Source organism: Lithobates pipiens, unplaced genomic scaffold (genome assembly GCF_037356315.1).
Source record: "Lithobates pipiens isolate NorthernLeopardFrog02 unplaced genomic scaffold, aLitPip1_a1.2 Scaffold_18, whole genome shotgun sequence".
NCBI classification, from domain to species: domain Eukaryota; kingdom Metazoa; phylum Chordata; class Amphibia; order Anura; family Ranidae; genus Lithobates; species Lithobates pipiens.
The window spans coordinates 130347959-130368794 of NW_027507758.1; the positions used below are offsets into that span (position 1 = coordinate 130347959).

Sequence of the window (20836 nt, forward strand, 5' to 3'; positions counted from 1 at the left end):
TGATACAATGTAATATAGATTGAAGTCAGGGAGAGCCGTGCCTCCAAGGTCAGTTGGGTTCTTGAGAGTTTTCCAAGCTAGTTTGTGTCTGTTGGTTCCCCACACAAAGGGCTTAAGGAGGGCCTCCAGAGATTTTACATTTTTCAGGGGTAAGTAGACTGGGGTATGCCAAAGAACATATTTTAGGGAGTAGGACCATTTTAATTAAGTTTATGCGGCCCCAGATCCCAAGTAGTATTCGGGACCAGATCCGTAATTTAGTTTTAACCAGGGAGTGTAGAGGTTCTATGTTTAGGGATATGTAGTTTGTAGGGGGATCTAGATATATGAATCCCTAGGTATTTAATGACATCAACTCTCTGTAATGATAGTCTGGCTTGGGATTCTGGGGGTGGGAAGCTGTTGATTGGCAGGATCTGGGACTTATCCCAATTGATTTTCAGTTCTGAAAATATTCAGAATTGTTCAATTTAGTGGAGTGCGGTATGTAGAGATGGGCCTGAGTCTGCTAAATATAACAGCGTGTCATCTGCATACATACTGATTTTTTCAATTAAGGAGCCCATTCTCAGTCCTTTAATCTCTGGGTTTGCTCGGATGGACATCGCAAGGGGTTCTGCCTCAAGGGGATATAACAGTGGGGATAGAGGGCAGCCCTGTCTCGTGCCTCTACTGAGGTCAAACATTCAAGATGGCCACCCGTGGGCTACCACCTTGGCTTTGGATGCCTGCTATAGTAGTTGAACCCACTTAATATATTTGGGACTGAAGCCATAGCCCATTGGTGACCGATTTTGATTGCACTGTGATCCATTTTAAATGAATGGGTTGCCCTAATGCAACACAACCTAACAGTGCAGGGGAAAGCATAAGGTGATATGGGTCCCCACCATCATCCCGATCTTATACTGGAAGCTCTGGATAGGTCACGTATAGGGTTTGATTTACTAAAACTGGAGAGTGCAAAATCTGGTGCAGCTGTGCATAGACCAATCAGCTTCCAGTGAACAATCTGAAGCTAGAAACTGATTGGCTAAAATGCACAGCTGCACCAGATTTTGAACTTTCCAGTTTTAGTAAAATCAACTCAATAGTGTCATGTTTTGGTTTAGAATACTTTATTAAAATCTCTCAACCCAAAATGTTCCTACAAATAGGAAAATCCAGTCCAATGCTGAATACAAAATATCTGGGTTTGTAATGCTTTAGAATGTTTGGATAAGAGTTGGATTCTATTGCTGGACAAGCAGAAGTGTGCTACAGTAGTAGAAAATTCTGTAGTTTTTGTGTACAAAAGCCAGACTAATGTTGAATGATAGCTTAGCAATCAGCGTGTTTTAAATGTGTTACAGCAGAAGAAAAAAGTGTAGTTATTGTGGACACAGGCATGCCAGACTAGCTGTACTAAAAATATTGCCTAGCAAAGCAAGGTTCATTGCACCTACTTCTCCTTTGTATCTTCAGGGCATTGACTTTTAAAATATCATTGTCTTCAACATATTGTGCAGACTAAAGCTGGATACACACTATACCATTTTCTGTAGATTTTTTTCCTTCAGATTTACAGATTTAATAAAACCATATCAGGTTAAAACTTAAAGTGGAGTTGCATTAAAAAAAAAAAATGTTCCTAAAAAAAAAAAAAAATGTGGATTTTTTTTTTTAACTCACCTCTAAATGGCTTTTGCTAGGGGGTCCCTCGTAGTCTGCCTCCTTTAGTGCCTGGGCTGGTGACATCACTTCCCCTAGGCACAGAAAGGGCTCAGCTCTGCCCCTCCCTCTTGTCAATCATCTGGAACACGTGACAGGTCCCAGATGACTGCACGGCCAATCACGGTGCGCAGAGTCGCTCACGCATGCCCAGTGGGTGCCCGGCTGTGAAGCCCAGCCAGGTGCCCACAGTTACAATGCCAGCATCGCTGAACTGAGGGGGAGATGAGCAGGGCTTTAATCCCCCGCATCACTGGACCCTGGGACAGGTAAGTGTCCAATTATTAAAAGTCAGCAGCTGTGGTATTTGTAGCTGCTGACTTTTTTTTTTTTTTTTTGGAATGGGAACTCCTCTTTAAGAGTTTTAGATTGTATGCAATCAGGCAGGCCCTTGCACTACATGGTTTTAGTAAATCTAAAGGTAAACCGACAACAAAAGTTGTATAGTGTGTATGGGGTCTTAGGCCTCAGGCACACATGAAATTTTTTCCTCCCCTGGATGCCTTTGCTCTATGGAAGGAAAAAACAGCATAAAAAACATGCCTAAAGTCACGTTTTCAAAATGTGTTTAGTGCTTGCGTGTTCACTTATTCCATTGGCCAGAATATTATTTTTTTGTGGAAGATGGAATGAATGAACAATCAAATGCTAAACACGCCTAGCACTTAAGCGTGTTTAGATGCATGTAAACGCATTTACCCTAGGTTCACAACTATGCATTTTTTATGCGTTTTGCAGAAACACACTACAGTTGGGGGAAAATGGTGTGGGGTCCCCCCCAATCCATACCAGACACTTCGGGTCTGGTATGGATTTTGAGGGGAATCCCATGCCATAAAAAAAATAGCATGGGGTCCCCCCAAATCCATACCATACCCTTATGTGAGCATGCAGCCCGGCGGTTCAGGAAAGGGAGGGGATGAGCGAGCACCTCCCCCTGAACCATACCAGGTCACAATATGGAGAGGTGCTTTGGGGAAGAGCCCCCTCATCCACTCCCTTTCCTGACCTGCTGGGCTGCATGCTCACATAAGGGTATGGTACGGATTTGGGGGGGACCCCATGCTATTTTTTTTTGGCATGGGGTTCCCCTCAAAATCCACACCAGACCCAAAGGGTCTGGTATGGATTTTAGGGGGGATACCCCCACGCCTTTTTTTTTTTTACAATTTTTTTTTCTTTTGATGTGGGATTCCCCTCAAAATGCATACCAGACCTGTAGGGCCTGGTATGGATTGGGGGGGGGGGGCACACCTTTTTTCTTTTTACACTTTTTTTTTAATTGACGGCAAGTCTTTTTTTTTTTTTTTTTACATTCAGGTGTCAGCGGGGAACCAGCTGACACCTGAAGGACACAGCAGCCAACTTCCCAACCCACTCCCTAAAGAGTTCTGCCCCCCCCCCCCCCCCCACCAAAAATAAATAAATAAGAGTCAGCAGCTACAAATACTGCAAAATATGCAACATAAAAATATGCACTGACATGACGCTGATGACACTGGCAGGGAAGGGGTTAACATCAAGGGCGAGCAAGGGGTTTACTGTGTTCCCTGGGTGTGTTTACTAACTGTATGGGGGGATGGGCAAGAGAAGACAAGAGAAAGACAGGAGAAAGACAACATATCTGTGTCATCCCCTGTCAGAACGGAGATCTGCCTTGTTTAGATCCCCGTTCTGGCTCTGCGGGGAACAATCGCGGGAGGCCGGTGGACATCGAGTTTTCTGGACCTGCTGATTGGATCCACCACTGCCAAATCGACATACAGCTACCGTGATTCACACAGCAGAGCCAGCTTGCCACAGTATAACTGCAGCGGCTGGTCGGCAAGCAGTTATAGACCCTCCCTAGTGTATTTTTTTAAGCTGCTCAACTACTCCCAGTCTCAGATCTCTACAACATAAAAGCGACTCATTTGATAATCCAAGAGAAGGACTTCATAGATTATTTTTCCTTCAGAAAATTCTAGTATTGTTTTCATAGAATGCAGCACTTTTTGTGAATGGGGAAGGGTTGAATGAATGACTGGATCCCCTTTCCCATTCACAGATTGATTTGTATTCTGTTAAAACCATATAATGACTTTTGTTGATGGAGAAAAGGACAGAAAGAGGCAGCCTACTTCAATTTACTACAATATTACAGTCAATTAAATAAATCCCATCAGCACCCAAAGTTAGGCAATGAGAAGAGGACCTGTCATCGCTGCAGAGAGCATTTCTAGACTAAGAAGTAATTAGCAGGACATGGGATACACTTCATTAGAGGTAAGTAGTGTTAAGCCCCATACACACTATCAGATTTTCTGCTGATTTTTGTCTTCAGATTTACCAAAACCATGTAGTGCAAGGGCCTGCCTGATTGCATACAAAATGAAACTCCTAAGGTTTGACCTCATATTATATGGTTTTGGTAAATCTGAAGGAAAACATCAGCAGAAAATCTGATAGTGTGTATAGGGCTTTACTGAACCTATATCCCAGAATTTTTTTTATTAAACTTTGGTTAAAGTTTGAAGTAAAAATAACATGTAACCAAAATAATGCAGGAAGATTGTAGATTTTGATCATTGTTTTATTTTTTGCTTTCAGAATAAAAATTATACGGAGACTTCCAATTCAACTGCAGCAGTCATTGCCATTAAAGCTACAAATGCCACATGTACCGTATACGTAGCTTGCTACACAGCGGGAGGCACTGGGCCATATAGTGAAGCAGTAAAGCTTGTTATTCCAGGTGACGGTGAGAGCCTTTTTTTAATCAATATTTGGTACTAATCTCTTTCTCTATAGGAGTTTTTCTTAAACTATGGGTTGGAACTTAAATTGGGTCATCAATGTGTTTGGGATAGGTCACAACTTGACTATGGGTCCAAATGCAGATGAAGCGATGGCTTAGTGACAGTATTTATGACTGACAGTATGGACACATATGGGGAACTAGACTGCAAGTAGTGGGGCAGGACAGGTGGGTTGAGTGGAGGATGGCAAGGAGGCAATTATCCAGACATGATTATTAGGTTAAAAGACCGGGCAATAGTTTGCAAGGTCTACAGAACACTCACAGCATGAAAACAAACCCATTGAGTTCTTCAAAGAGGAATTAAACTCTAGAAGTTGTGCCCAATGAAAATCAGGCAGAGGGTAAGGGACTATTCACAAACTTTGCCTGTGGTCTCCCTGGGGCTGATCTTCTTTCCCCATTACTGACTTACCATGCCTTGTTCTGCACTGTGTCTCTGTATAGAGGTGACCAGAAGCAAGGAAGAAAGCAGGGCTTTGCTTTCTTATGCCTCCACCATAGAGAGCAGTGAACAGTATAGTTGACATCACCAGATCCCATTTCAAATCTACTTCAAATCCCACCTTCAAATCTACTAAGACTAGCAGCCAGAAGCAGCAGGGCCTTAGATCTCACCTTACACAGGAGTGCCTAGGCACACTTATATTCACGAAAGTGCACTGTTATTTTTGAGGCTAGATTTTTCAATGTACTGATTAGGCACATTTCTAAATTTTACCTATAGCATAGCAAATTTTCCGTTCTTGAGCTCAGTTCCAATTTAATAGTAAGGCAGCAAGCTTCACAAAACATTGTTTCAACTGTAGAAGTGTAGGTCATCTGAAGCAGAATTGGCTTGGAAGACAGTAGCTGTGGATAGCTGGGATCATCACAACAATTTAAGCAACATGCTGCATTAATTACTGTTGGTTTGTCTTCTTTTTTTGTATTATGCGACCACGACATTTTAATACAAATTCTTGAGTCTCAGAATGAGTCTCAGTAGGGTGACAATTTACGTATCTGCTCAACTGTTTTTTAAGACATACTTAAAAAGACTAAGGACCGGTTCACACTGGAACATGCTCAATGTTTACGCGCAGTCCCTCGTATTCCAGTTTTGGCAGCTTATTCATGTGAATGGGCTGCCAAATGTACAGAACTGTGCAAAAAGTAATGCAAGCATTACTTTTTCAAATCATGCTGCACCAAACCGCATGGTACTGGTGGTATGGTGGCCTTAAATGCGATGCGTTTGCAAGATGCATTTAGTGAGTCATTAACATTTAATGGCACCCACATGCATCTCGCAAGAGCAGCACATTCACATGTAGTGTGGGAAATGCACATGGAATGCTTTTTTCCCACAGAGCATTCCAGTAGGAATGGGCTCTTAATGTAACTAATACACTAAGAAGCTGCAGTTATTTTTAACAAATTTGATGTGCTGCCCTGCCGTGTAGCATCAGGAAGTTAGTTAATTGTGTCGTTCAGTATTTATATGCAATTTTATCAAAATTACAATTTACATAAACAATTTAATAAGCTTTATTCATAAATACGAATATGCATGGAGCAATTTTCATATACAGCATATTTTTGGAACACCAGATTACTTAATAGGAAGTATTGTGAGTTTCTAAATATATTCCTAAAATAATTGGTTCATCTTGTTCCAGGCACAGTAGCATCCGCAACTTCAACTCCGGCAACAGGAAATGTCAGCCCGTACTTGATATTGCTGGGCTTTATCTGCAGCTTAATGATACTTCTGCTAACGATTTATGGTGCAGTAATATGCTTTAGAAGAAAAAAAGAAATAGAGTTTGGGTAAGTTTGAGGAACACTTGATACCTAGAAAACTGGGTTAGCAGGCTACTTTTTTAGTGCCTTCCAATAACCACAAATCTTCATGGCTGCACAGATCATGAAAACTGATATAAAATACATAATTTTATAGTGCATTTGTATGAACATGTTTATTTATTTAATTTTAATCTTCAATACAGGCTCATTTCCACTTTCTTTAGCTCTTAAAATACCCGTTGATCACCCCATTTCCATAACATAAGGAACATAATGGAGCGATGCTCTGTAGTGCAGAAGGGGATAAGTGGGTAGGGCTGATAACACTATTTGGGATTTCAGCTCAGTGGAAGCAGATTGTACAGGAATTTAGGTGCTCAGTGGATTTCTGTTTTTGCAGGAAACGTGGAAATGTACATGCATCACACAAATGGGTTGTGTATGTTTTGCTTTATTTTTCCCAGACATACACTTGAATGACAACCATTCTTAATATATTGTCTGAGTCAGATGGGCACTATCTAACCACTCTCAAGGAATAACATTGATCGGTCGGGTTACAAGACCTGCCCTAAATATTTATTTTACCTGTTAGATTTGTGTTAAATATTCAACCAATATGAGCTTTCATATTTATATACTTGTGATATATCCAAGTTCTGGGCAGTTGGATTATTTTCTTATGTCTATTGACACCCCAAATCTGGCCATACGTATAGTGTTTTAGCTCGTTCAGCATAGCAGATGAATGAATCTCCTGTTGCTAGCTATTGTGTTTTGACAGCTTGCACCCAGGGCTGGTAGAATACTTGACTGTAGCAAATAGGCTGCAAGCACAGTTCAGCCAACTTTTTTTCTGCTTAGAAGAGATCCTTCAATTTCTCACTTGAAATTTGTTGAGCTGGGTTTGTTGAACCAGGTGACTTTTAGCTGGGACTGGCAGAGATGCAAGTCATGTATGGTCAGCTTAAGAAATTACGTCTGATAATGAAATAAAGATCAGTGAAACAAAGAACAACCTGCTAATGCAAGGGTAAATTGAATAAACACTGATTTCCATTATGACAAATGCAGCCAAGATGTTAACTTATATTATAAATATTGGAAGAACATACAGGATAAACTGATTAGGGGTTGAATCTGTAAAATATACATTTATTGTATAAGGAAAATTGAAACATATGAATCCATGCGGTACAATTGATTTTAAAGGGTTTCTTTCAAAAGAATAAACAGAATATGTTAAACGTTTAACAATACATTCTTATATGCTTGATAAAGGCCAACTAATTATTTTAAGAACACCTATGAACTTGCCAGGCTTCTACTCTTCTCAAATTATTTTATTAAGTTTTCCTTTGTTAATTTGAGTATTTGTCCTACCACAAGAGCAAGAATTAAAGTGTCACTTTCACGTACCACCAACTATACTACCAATTTAGTGTTTATTCCACAGTATCCATATTTTTTTTTGTGTTTTTTTCCGCAAATCCATGATCATAGAATCGTGGAATTTTGGTGGAGATATATTACCAGTAAAGTCTTCCGAAAGACAAAAAAAGGAAAAGCAAGTGGTTCAATTTACCAGCATCCTTACAAAACTGAACTATACCTTTTAGGTTGAGCTGAGCTTGAGAGCAGTACTGTACTTAATTACTGAACTATATTACTATATCCAGAGATATCAAGCAATTGTACACATATAGGGTCTTACCCTTTCCTCCTGAACTTTAAGAGCTGAGATAACAGACCCATTCATCTAGGTGAGTTTAGTTACAGTACAAGGATCATGATTGAAAATAATGGAAGCATTAGGGATCCTTCAAGATTTAATAGGGATGGATGGGTGTTAACGAAAATGCGCAAGTTGAGCAGATTCCTTTGTAAATTCTTGTCTGTAGTTACAATATAACATATTTTCAAAGTTGGTTAGGACACCCCCAGTTGTAATCATTGCAAATGTTGTACCATTATCCCTATTTTATTTTTATTATTATGTTTGTCTCAGTTATTATTTTTTGTAAGTATTCAATTAAATCATTTTGAAAACATAGTCATACACATATTATTTAATACTTGACATTATGGGCATTACACTAAGCAAAGTACGAGTAGAACTTCTGTTAAAGTAGATTAGCACTTGTCATTTCCCATAAACCAGCTGCTCCAATAACTGAAAGTGAATTGCTAGGCTTTTCCACTATCTGAATGATGCAGTTGCTATTTTGAGCATGGTTTTGAAACAATGGGTAGAAATACGTAATAAAATTGTTCACCTGGTGAACAAATTTCTGAGTTTATGACTCAAGACAGAAAACAATTGCTTCTGTTTTCCATGTGTTATTCTTATGATTCATTCCCTGATACAGCACTAATATCAGAGCAGGACCCTAAGCTCAAACAGAACATACATGAAATACCAGGGAAATGAAGCACGTACAAAGAATGTTATTATGATTCCATCATGCCCAGCGAGCACATGATCTGAGAAGGTAGAACATCATAGAGTTAAAATGTCACATCCTGTTGGCTGGGTGTCTCCTGAGTTAGGAAAAGTACTGTTGAGTGATTTTTGTGTACAGGGAATCTGTGGAATTAGATTTTTCTATTTCATATATGTCAGCATTCAGCACAGTCTAGCTGGGATAGAACAATGGGTAAGAAACAGGTCACTCATAAAAAATTTCAAATAGGGACCGTTCATATTTTATATGAAAAATGTACTCTCCTACTGAGCTTATTTGTTAATGTTAAATAAAATTTGAGTAAAAATAGTACAGTTAACCTTAGTGCAAAAAATAATATGCAAAGCTAAAGCACAACATTTACAATATTGGTAACTTTTTTTTTTACTTTGTATTTCTCCATTTTATAGCCACATAATGACAATAGTCCCTACACCCAATTACAGGTTAGAAAAAGGGTAAGAGAGAGACTGAGTGGAGTTACAAGACTTTCTGTAGCTTAACGTGACATTAAAGGTTCAGTCTTTATTTTTTTAAAATAACAAACATGTTATACTTACCTGTTCTCTGCTATGGTTTTGCACAGAGCAGCCCGATCCGCTTCTTCTTGGATCCCTTGCCGGTGCTCCACATCCCTCCCTTCTGCCTAGCGCCCCCATAGCAAGCAGCTTGCTGTGGGGCCACCAGAGCTGGCTCGCTTTCAAGCCACTGCTCCACTTGTCCATTCACACGTGGAGTGCAGCTCAGCCCCACCCCTGCTCTCTCCTCATTGGCTCATGGGCTATGATTGACAGTAGCGGGAGCCAATGGCTACCGATTCTGTCTCAGCCAATGAGGATGGAGAGACCCACGAAAGCCAAGGTTCTCCTGGACATCGCTGAATCGAGATGGAGCTCAGGTAAGTTTAAGGGGGACTGGGGCCGCTGCTGCACACAAAAGTTTTTTTTACCTTTGCATAGAGCCTTTACAACTACTACTTTTCAACTACTACTTTACAACAACTACTTCATGCATAGAGCCTTTACAACTACTTTGCAACAATAGTGACTGTTAAGCTGTCCATAGATCAATCTAAATTTGACCCGTTCAGCAGGGACCAGGCAAATTTTGATCCATGTGTGGCTGTCCCTGTTGGAAAACTTTTGTCGATCAATACATGCAGCTGATGATTAGTGTATTCTGACAGCAGAGACTCCCACTGTCAGAATACAATGTCAGGGCGGAGGGATTCCTTTATCCACCTTGCTTGTGTGGACGGAGAAATCTGTTGGCCCGCTGGCTGAATGAAAAACACCAATCACATTTGTGGCTACCTTTAGACTCCATAGACTAGAGCTGCATATAAAACTTATGTCATGCTGCTGCTTATAGAATACTTGATTTTAATTCTGCAGTATATTTTCAAACATCATGACTTTTGACAAAGAGGATGCAATTTGCCTTGAAGAGCTTCATCATCCACAAAAGCCTTATAATACACAAAAGCAATGCCTTAAAGCATATCTAAACTAAAATACAAAAAAATTATATATTGCAGCTTACCAATCCTTGTGTGGTAGCGGCATTCATTTTATTTTTCAGGCTTTTCTCTCTCTTTATTTTCATTTGGTGATCTGGCCACCTACACACTACTTCCAGTCTTAAGGTGGCTACACGGCTCTATCTATGGCGGAGCAACATAAGTCACTTTTGGACAAGGACATTTTTAACCTATTGTGAGGGAAGTCTTAGGCCCAAATCACATTATTGCATAGTGGGAACGAGCATTCTCACTACACGATTTTGACACCGAGATTTTCACATGATTCTTTGTGTTGCATAGGGCAGCCCATTGACTTAAATTAGGTGCCCTATGCACATTTGTTACCCGAAAAGGAGCTCCTGCTCCTTTTTGGGTGACAAGCTACATGTGATTTTTAAAGGTGCAGTTTGCCTTACAATTGCCATAGAATTACATTGCGTTTGGGGTGCCACTGAAGGATAATAGATCTGAAATGCATGCCGAGCATTGTGATATGATTGTCAAGAGATGTTTGAATGGAGCCTTAGATGGAGTAGTAGATTTAGATGTGATTGCCAAGAGAGATATTTGAATGGAGCCTTAGATGGAGTAGTATATTTAGATGCAATTCCCAAGAGATGTTTGAATGGAGCCTTAGATGGAGTAGTAGATTTAGATCCAATTCATAAGAGATGTTTGAATGGAGCCTTAGATGGAGTAGTGTATTTAGATGGACTAACAAATTAAAGCCCAGCTCCAGCTAACACTTTTTAGGCAGTTACAGAAACAGTTTTTTTTTTTCCTTTTGGAACAAAGGTTTTACCTAAATAAACATAAGCTGACCACTGTAAGCACAAAGCATCCCTGTCAAAGGGTTTGTTTCAACCGATCAAGTGCCACATTTGTTAGACAGCTTGGTCTGTTAAAAGAAAAATAAGACTTACGGTACTGTCTGGATCATTAGGTTAGAATAAAGCAGGGGTCTCCAAACTTTCTAAGCAAAGGGCCAGTTTACTGTCCTTCAGACTTTAGGGGGGGCCAGGTTGTGGCCAGTGAGGGTAGAAAATGCCCCAGCGTTAGTGGGAATAAACAATTCCTCAGGCTTGATGGTCAGTGGGAGTAAAAATAAAATAAATGTGCATGTGGTTAGTAGGAGGATAATTTCCATCATTGGTATCGGTGGGAGGAATAGTGCCATATCATTGGTGTCAGTGGAAGAAATAGTGCCCCATCGTCATTATCAATGTGAGGAATAGTGCCCCACTACAGGTGTCAGTTGAAGGAATTGTGCCTCAATCTGGTTAACAGTGGGAGGGAATAGTGCCTTTTTACTGGTGTCAGTGGAAGAAATAGAGCCCCATCATTGGTGTCAGTGGGAGGAATAGTGCCTCTATATTGTGTCAGGTTGTGCCTCAACCTGGTTGACAGTAGAGCGAATAGTGTCACGTAACAGTGGGAGAAATAGTGACCCAAGGGCTGGGAAAAGGCAAACAAAGGGCCACACCTGGCCTGCAGGCCACAGTATGCAAAGCACTAGAATAAAGAGAAAAAAGTTAAAAAACAAATGCAGCCACAACATTTAAGAATTTGTAAGCTGGAATATATTATATTTTTGCTTTTGAGTTTAGAAATATGCATGTGCAGAATGAATGTAATTTTGGTGTCTCATTACAAGTACACACAGCTTACCAGAACTTTTGCATGACTTACATGACAGTGTTCTCACTTTATTTACCTAGGCATGCGTTTGTCAGCTCAGATGATTCAGACATTGTAGTGAATTATAAAGCAAAGAGATCCTACAACAGGAAAGCCATTGAAGTGACACGTAAGTTCATTTTGCCTCACTAACTTCTAACAATAGAACAGACTGTGTGGCATTTATTCGACATTAAAGTATTCTGCACGTTAGCGGATTTTGACTTGTTTGAAAATAATCAAAGGATAACTATCACAAGCCTGGAGAATTTAAACTGAGTAAACAATGAAAGAATGAGATTATCTTAACTGAAGGATACAAAAAACACAGTCACTTCCAGAGCTAATAGGTCTTCCAAGGTGTGGAGCAACAGATGTCAGATAAAATGGTGGTGTGAAAGGTATATATGGTATCTAAAACTGGGTGGATGCTGCCTTCCTCAGATGGGGTTATCCGAAAGGAACTACAAGAGACAGAAATGGAAGGCGCACACACCTAGTGCATTACCTCAAATTTTTATATAAAAATGGGTACTCACAAAATGCAACTGACAAAAGGCCATACATGGACATGCACAGAACATGGGGTGCACTAACGCGTTTTGGGGCAAACCCCCTTCCTTGGAGCCTAGCATGGGGTACAACTAACGCGTTTCGCTCCGAGGAAGCCTTAGCTGTACCCCATGTTCTGTGCATGCACTGTGTTTATGGCCGTTTGTCAGTTGCATTTTGTGAGTATCCACTTTTATATAAACATTTCTTATTATTAAATTATCTTTAGTAATGCACTAGGTGTGCGCACCTTCCATGTCTGTTTTTCTTGTAGTATCATAACTGAAAAGTGAATGGCAAATTTTTTAGCACATGCAGATATATAGGTAGCTGAATATACACTGTAAGGTCCATTTTTCCTGTAAACGTTAAACTATATGTTTTCCTTTATGCATTCCAAGCCCCACTATTGTTTTTTTTCCATGAGATGGTGGGGCTCAAGAGGTGGGAAAGAGCAAGAACTAGCTTGATGTTTAGAGGACAGTTTGAGGTTTGCAATTAGACTTCGACTGTCTTCAGACCTTGTGTCATTTTGAAAAACAGTTTTTGAGGTTTTGTGAATGAGGAATGTGATTGGTGTTATTCAGAAAAATTAGTGATTATATCAAAAAAGTTTTTCCATTGTATTTCTGGCATTTTCATTTTCTGAACAAGGGCCCACAAGACCAATCACGTGTTTGTTAGGAGGACTCACTTTTTATGAAAAGAATGCCATGGCATAAAAAGAAGCATCCCCTACAGTACAACCTATAGTAGCTGCTCATAAAGAGTTATTAAAGCGGAGGTCCACCCTAAAGTGGACCTTCCGCTCATCGGAACCCTCCCCCCCTCCGGCGCCACAATTGGCACCTTTCAGGGGGGAGGGGGGTGCAGATACCTGTACAGTACAGGTTCTGCACCCACTTCCGGGACAGCTCTCTGCGCAAAGGGGCGTAGATTACGCCCCTTTCTGCAAGTGCCCGCCCCTTTCCGCAAGTGCCCCGCTGCCTGCTGGGAAACACACAGATCCCAGAGGCAGCGGGGACCGTCCTTATTGCGCAGCGCGACTCGCGCATGCGCAGTAGGGAACCGGGAAATGAAGCCGAAAGGCTCCATTTCCTGATTCCCATACCCAAGATGGCGGCGGCAGCACCTGAGAGACGATCTAGAGATCGGCTTCGGGTGCCGACATCGCGGGCGCGCTGGACAGGTAAGTGTCACTATTTTAAAAGTCAGCAGCTGCAGTATTTGTAGCTGCTGGCTTTTAAAAAAAAAAAAAAAAACGCGGAGTCCTGGCGGACTCCCACTTTAACTCCCTCCTCAGGCATGTAGCCTGTACAAATTCTGCTCTTTTTCTGTCTCACCTGCTCCTTACCAGTAGGGATGTTCAGAATGGCTGAGAGACAGTTCTGCACTCAATTAGAGCAATCTTTTTGGTCTCTAGTGCCACTTCTGTTATTAGCTTAGACACTATAGAAGGTGTGGAGTCCAAGCATTTACTGGAAGGACTCCAGTGGTCATCTTGGAGAGGACCAGGTGACACGCTTTGTAAGAAGGAGGGCAGTGTGTGCAAAAGGGCTCAGAAACATGTGTCTGGCAAGCATTTCTGTCAAAGCATAGTAGATTTAGAGAGCTGTTTGTTAGGGAAAGTTCAGAAGAAGACCCAGAGGAGAAAGGAGCAAAAGGCCAGAAACTCTAATGCCCTGTACACATGGTCGGACTTTCCGACGGAAAATGTGCGATCATATGGTGTTGTCGGAAAATCCAATTGTGTGTGGGCTCCATCTGACTTTTTCCATCGGAAATTTCCAATACCCAAAGTTTGAGATCTGGATCTAAAATTTTCCGACAACAAAATCCGATTTCTTAAATTTCCGATTGTGTGTAGACAATTCTGAGACAAAAGCTATTGGCTACTGGCTTCTTTATAGTCCCGTCATACGTGTTTTACGTCACCTCGTTCTGAACGATCAGATTTTCCGAAACCTTTGTGCGACCGTGTGTATGCAAGACAAGTTTGGGCCAAAATGATTTTTTCAGACGGATTTTGTTGTCGGAATGTCCGACCGTGTGTACAGGGCATAACAGTTGTGGGAGACTTTGCTCATATACCTCCATATATCAAGCTGCAGACCTGATTAATCAGAGGCCTATTACAGTGTGAGTGTCGTCTGATGGTACAGACAGAACACAAGTGTCATTTATCTAAAAGTGTTTTAGAATGTGCCATCCTGGATGTCCCAGGTATGGTGCAACTAAAGACATATTTTTCATCAAAGTGCTATTGCAGAAAGTGTCAAATGCATTTATTTTCTTGCTGTGTCCTAGGTATTTTGCAATGTGCAAAACAGACCTTGATTTGATGCAAGATTTTATGGAAGTTTCTTTTATGTTTGGAACTTCAATTGAAAAACTGAAGGAGTCGGTAGAACATTGGCGGCAGAACAGTGACTGCATCCTCTCAGATGCAGTCATTGTTCAGACAGCCACAGGGGAGTTTCCTCCATCCACTCTGTTTAGCATGGATAGGGAAATCAAGTAATTTCTCTCATTTGGTCTTTAAGAGAAATCTAAATATGAATGACTAGCCTAACCCCAGATTTTTTTTGTTTTAGTTTTGCATAGTGTGGTAAGAGTCATGCCCTGTACACACGGTCGGAAATTCCGACAGAAAAGGTCAGATCGGATTATATTGTTGGAAAATCTGATAGTGTGTGGGCTCTATCAGACCTTTTCCGTCTGAGATTCTGACGGAAAAAATTTGAGAGCAGGATCTCAAATTTTTCAACCAAAAAATCAGATCGGACTTTTTCCGATCGTTTGTAGAGAATTCCGATCGGACAAAGTGCCACGCATGCTCAGATCAAATTACGAGACCAAAGCTATTGGCTACTAGCCTGAACATAGTCCCATCATTACGAACGAACGTCATCACGCTCTGAACGGTCTGATTTTCCGACAACTATATCCGACGGTGTGTATGCAACACCAGTTTCGGACAAAATCTGTCGGAAAAAATCTGATGGATTTTGTGGTCGGAATTTCCGAACGTGTGTACAGGGCATTCGAACTATTGTCATGTTTTCGTTGCAGGTTGGTTCTCAAATGGGGAGATTTCCTTTCACTTCCTGTACCAATGATCATCTCATGTTTATATAAAAAAGACATATACAGGTTACTACTAAAGAGTTGCCACCTACTGGATAGTGTCATGCTATTCTTTTCACTGTTTAAAATAAATTGCTGACATAAAATTTCATGATTTTTTTCCCCCCATTCATTACAGTAAGTACATTAGGGATCAGTCAAGATCTGCAGCAGAAACTGGAAGATGTGATGGTGGAGAGGAGCTTACTGAATCTGGGAAAGGTGTTGGGCGAGGGTAAGCATTATAAACTGGCAGCATATTGAGAGAGTTAAACAAAAGGACAACTCAACAGCTTTAGAAAGTTTAGGCCTTATGTTGTCTCCATAGCTTTTAATTAGTCCTTGTTGCTGAATATGGACTTTCCCGTCTTCATCATGTGCACAAAGGGTCTGATTTCTAAAAAAAAAGAAATATGAAGTAAAAATGGAGCTCTTGCCTATTAAATGCCAGCAATAGCTGTTGACAGATAAAGATCATTTAAATCAAATGCTGAGCACATAGTAAAGCTGGCCAAACACCAGTAGATTTAGAATAATGTTTGTACCAATATTCGTACAAAAATTTGCACACAAATTCTGAGCACATTCAATAGCTTGAGGAATGATGTTTGAAAGCACTTCAAAATGTAATTTGCTTTAAATTTAAATTTTGGAATGAATAAACTTTACTGAATGAAACATACATTGTTAGAAATGTGTTCAAGAAACGTTCACACACGTGAAAAAACATTTTGTAGTGGCTTGATTGGCTAATTAACATAATACAACTTACCTACCTTAATCTGGTCACACATAGTAAGCCGGTTGTGTATGGTAAAATGATCACATGTGATCACGATATTTGTAACTTGTAGAATTTGTCAAGACTGTAAATGCAGTTCCTGACTTTTCTTATTAAATGCTTAAAGCGAACCTTCAGTCATTTTTTTAACTTTCCATCTATTAAATCTTCTGCCCTTGTGGTTTTAACTTTGGTTAGAAAAACATTTTTTTCTGCAGTAAATACCTTATATAGACCAATTCCTGTTTCTTGTGTGGTAAAAAGCCTAGGGTTAAGACAACATGCACAGCTCTTTCTTTCGTGAGAGTTTGCCAGGAAGGGGGGAGACATAAGAGGGCCAATGAGAGCTGCAGGGCTGGAGATGTGCCTCTGTGTGTCTGTGTGAATCCAGGAAGTGAACAGGCAGCAGCTTCAGCTGCCCACAGTTAAATTGGTTGTAGCCAGACTCAGTGGAGGGAGATTTCTGCAGCATATTTGGCAAGTACAGAATCACAGTATAGTATATATAAAATAATATGCAAAGTGGTTGGGGGGAAGCTTCAGAATGGCAAAGATGTTTTTATTACAAATTATGTGAGCAGATTGCAGTTCCTCTTTAAGGCTTTATGTACACTGCTGTTGGTAAATTGACATTTAGGAGCAGTTGGGCATTTTTTTCAGCTGCCCCTGAACTCTCCTCTACATTATCTTATTAGTACATGTACACAGAGTCGTTTATTGTAGTTTCTAGGCAGTTGAGTTCAGAAGCATTTTTTTGGAATGCAAAAAAATGTGTTCAGGACAGACATTCAGAGGCATTTGAAACGCCAAATTCCTGTAACAGCTTGTAAACATGTGTAAACGCGGTAACTAGTATTTAGTATACAGGCGTTTTTAATGGAGATACATTTTTGACTATTTAAAAAAAAAAAAAAATGCTTTTAAATACAAACGTGGCTAAACACAGCTCATTGCATCAAGTAAATGCGGCAAAACAAAAGTTTTAAAACGTCGGTAATGATCTGTCAAGTTAAATCGTTCAGGAGAGGTTTCAAAACATCCTGTGTACATTAAGCCTTATGAATGGATTGTGGCAATTTTTTTAGCATACTAAAATATTTATACAACTAAAGATTTGAATAATGTTGGGGTGTTTTTAAAAACAATTGCCTAGCAATCTGGCCAGTGAAAGTGCATGTATATATGTTCTGTGAAAATTAGGCAAAAACAAATGTTATTAAAGTGGTTGTAAACCCTTACAAACCACTTTGACCTACAGGTAAGCCTAGATTAAGGCTTACCTGTAGGTCCAAGAAATATCTCCTAAACCTATACGGTTTAGGAGATATTTGCCCGAAGACGGGCACCGCTGTCTACGGCGCATGCGCCATAGACAGCGGCGTGCAGGCGCACTGAGCGCAAAATTTCCAACAACGGAGCTGCCGCGCGTGTCGGCTCCCGTGCGCATGCGCGGGAGTGACGTCATCGCGGCTCCGCCGAATGACAGCGGCGGAGCTGCGAGACCCCACCGAAAAGATGGATGCGCCGGACTACAGGGGACAGCGGTGACATCACTGGCTCCCGTGTCAGGTAAGTGACACAAATGGACTACTATGCGATGCATAGTAGTCCATTATGCTTTGCCTTTGCAGGGAATGAAAGAGGAAGTAAACCCATCAGGGTTTACTTCCTCTTTAATAAGATGAACAGATAGGGGCTTTAAAAATAAATAAATTATAAAGCAGTGCATGCTACATTTAGCAAACATTTATTCCAGGTGAATCGGTCACTGAAAATTAAAATATATATGCCAGTGCAATCCACCTGTAGTGAATGCTTGTAAAATGTCCCATTCACTGTGCTGGCCGAATGTTTTTCATTGCTTTAGAATGGATATGACAACATTTGGCCACTAGATGGTACTAAGTATCATAGGAATTTACTATTATACAGTATTCTTTGTTTTAAATCAATAAAAAACTTTTGACCAGCACAGGAAATAGCCTAATATCAATCATTTTTGCCCCATTCGTACAGAACAAATGTCTAGGTAATTTCACTGGCTGAATTGCTATGCAGATTTTTTTATAAACAGACCTCTTTGTGTTATTTCTCAATATGACGTATTCACTTTATCATTGTTGAAAGCAATGTTGATTTCTATATCCCTGGTAAAAACAGTATAATGATAACCAGTATAAATGTGGATGGTTCATTGTACAGATTTTATCAGCAATAATACAGTGTTAAAAATTATTTATAAGGGCCCCGCCTATTCCAGATCACACTGTATGCCCCATGCACTGTGATCTGGAATAGGCAGGGCCCTTATAACAAAAATTTATAAAGTATTTATTAAGTAGTGAATGGGATATTTTTCAAGCATTCACTACAGGCATACCACACTGGTGTATGTGTTTACATTTCTCACTATAGGTAAATCACACTGGTGTATGCATTTTAATTGACAGCAATTTATTTGCACCTACCTGCACCATTTTCACCTACCTTACCTGCAAAAAAAATGTTTAATAAATGTAACATTCACTGTTTTATAAATATGCCCCTATGTAAGAAAGTGTACATACCTTACTCAAACCTAATGCTTGGGTAACAGTGAACCCATGGGAATCTGCCACATATCAGATGTTTATACGCTATGTTGCGCTATTCCTTAAAATAATAAACCATTTTTAAAAATTGTCCTGTATTCATATAATCTGATGGTAGCTCTCCACTTTTTGTGATTGGTTGGTTTTATTGAGGATTTTTATTTTTTATTTTTTGCACTTAGCGCAGAGTTTTATATGGTTAAACAAATCAGATGTTAGCTTTTCACTGTGACAATAAATACAAATACATATATAATTAAGTAATCTGTGATTGTTGGCTTTTGGTTACTTTACACCCATGCTATTTACTCTGTGTTTAAAAAAAAAATTATTCTATAATTTTTGATGAAATATTTGCACAGCATGCATTTGACACAGTGCCAATGTTCCGGAATGAAAAGTCTAATTATATATTTACAAGTGTGTCATCAGGAAAACACTCGCTGCAGTTGGTTAGATCTCCATGGGAAATGTAGACTATACTTTATATAATATTCTAATCTGAAGATGATCATAGAATATTTCCAGCATTATCTAAAATGTGGGTTTTCGTCTAATTACTGCTTATAGCATGTAGCTCTGCAGAACTGTAAACAATATTGAATAACATTATTTTCTGACTTAGAAACCATATATTTTGTATCTGTAATGTTTAAATGTGTTGGTACCGTGTTTCCTCGAAAATAAGACCTATCCCGATAATAAGACCTAGCATGGTTCTCTGGGAGGGCTGCAATATAAGCCCTACCCTGAAAATAAGCCCTAGTAAAATTTGTTTTAAAAAAATGTATTCCACCTTGCAGAATGATTACACCGTCATAAGGTGTGCGTGTCTCCCTTTGTAACTGCACCCTGCAAAACACCCTATTTACATACTCACCAGAGGTCTTTTCCTCTCCTCCTGGCTGATGTCTGTGGCCCCCCCTCTCTCCTCATGGAGTGGGCCGATGCCAGCGGGACAGCGGCTCCCCCCACCGCTCTCCTCCTGCCTAGCTAGCTTCCCTATTAGTAAGGTTCACAGAGCCTTATATGTAGCCTGGAACTCATACTAATTGATCTCATTATCTATGTATCCTTTTTTACTTTTGCATTTAGGTGAATTTGGCTCGGTGATGGAGGGCGAGCTGAAATATCCCGATGATGCAACTCACAAAGTAGCTGTGAAAACCATGAAGTGTAAGAAAATATTTTTGTACATACATATGTATACATGTTTTGCACCACAGTGCAAAAATAGTTTTAAGTTATCAGTCAGCAAACAAAATGGACATATACAAAGCTGTCTGCCAACTATATTTTCTTTATAGATAACAAAGCTTTGTAGTTTGCTGCTGTACTGTATTTTGTAATGATCCAGGGCAACTACTATGTTCTTTTTCTAAAAGTGCCTAGTTATATAATAAGTACGTGAGCATAAAAGTATTTTCTAACTGATAAACCAATTACAATTACAATTATACCTCCAAATGTGCAATGGGTCTTAGAGATGAACTTAAAGGAGTTGTACACCCTCAAGGTTTTTCACCTTAATGCATACTATGTAGTCCAAGCTTGGCTCGTTTGGCTGGGCTTCTCCAATGGGTCACAGGAGTGCAATTCGTTTTGCACTCCTGTGACCCGTTTTCAGCGGAGAGCGGGCTGTAGTCTGCTCGCTGCTGACGTCACGAATATCATTCCAGGCACTTCGTCATCCCGACTTTGGGAGTCTGTATCCGCCAGGTGCCTGGACTGATGGCAGTCTCAGCCTCTCAGTGAGCCGCTGAGATGGCCGCCCCCCCACCCCTCCACAGCTCAGTGCTCCAGTGAGCGTGGAGGAGCAGAGCAGGA

The 20836-nt window shown here is 40.2% G+C and overlaps 1 protein-coding gene across 5 annotated transcripts in view; it reads left to right on the forward strand.

Annotated features, from left to right (window-relative positions):
- MERTK (MER proto-oncogene, tyrosine kinase) overlaps positions 1–20836 on the forward strand; it is a 171038-nt gene that overhangs the window by 116478 nt on the left and 33724 nt on the right. For 4 of the 5 annotated variants that reach the window (XM_077486112.1, XM_077486115.1, XM_077486114.1 and 1 more), the window contains 5 exons: positions 4300–4450; positions 6169–6319; positions 12001–12089; positions 15777–15872; positions 20105–20185. In XM_077486112.1, the coding sequence (XP_077342238.1) occupies positions 4300–4450; positions 6169–6319; positions 12001–12089; positions 15777–15872; positions 20105–20185 (568 nt within the window). The remainder of the gene's footprint in view (positions 1–4299; positions 4451–6168; positions 6320–12000; positions 12090–15776; positions 15873–20104; positions 20186–20836) is intronic. The other variant, XM_077486113.1, reaches the window with a different exon arrangement.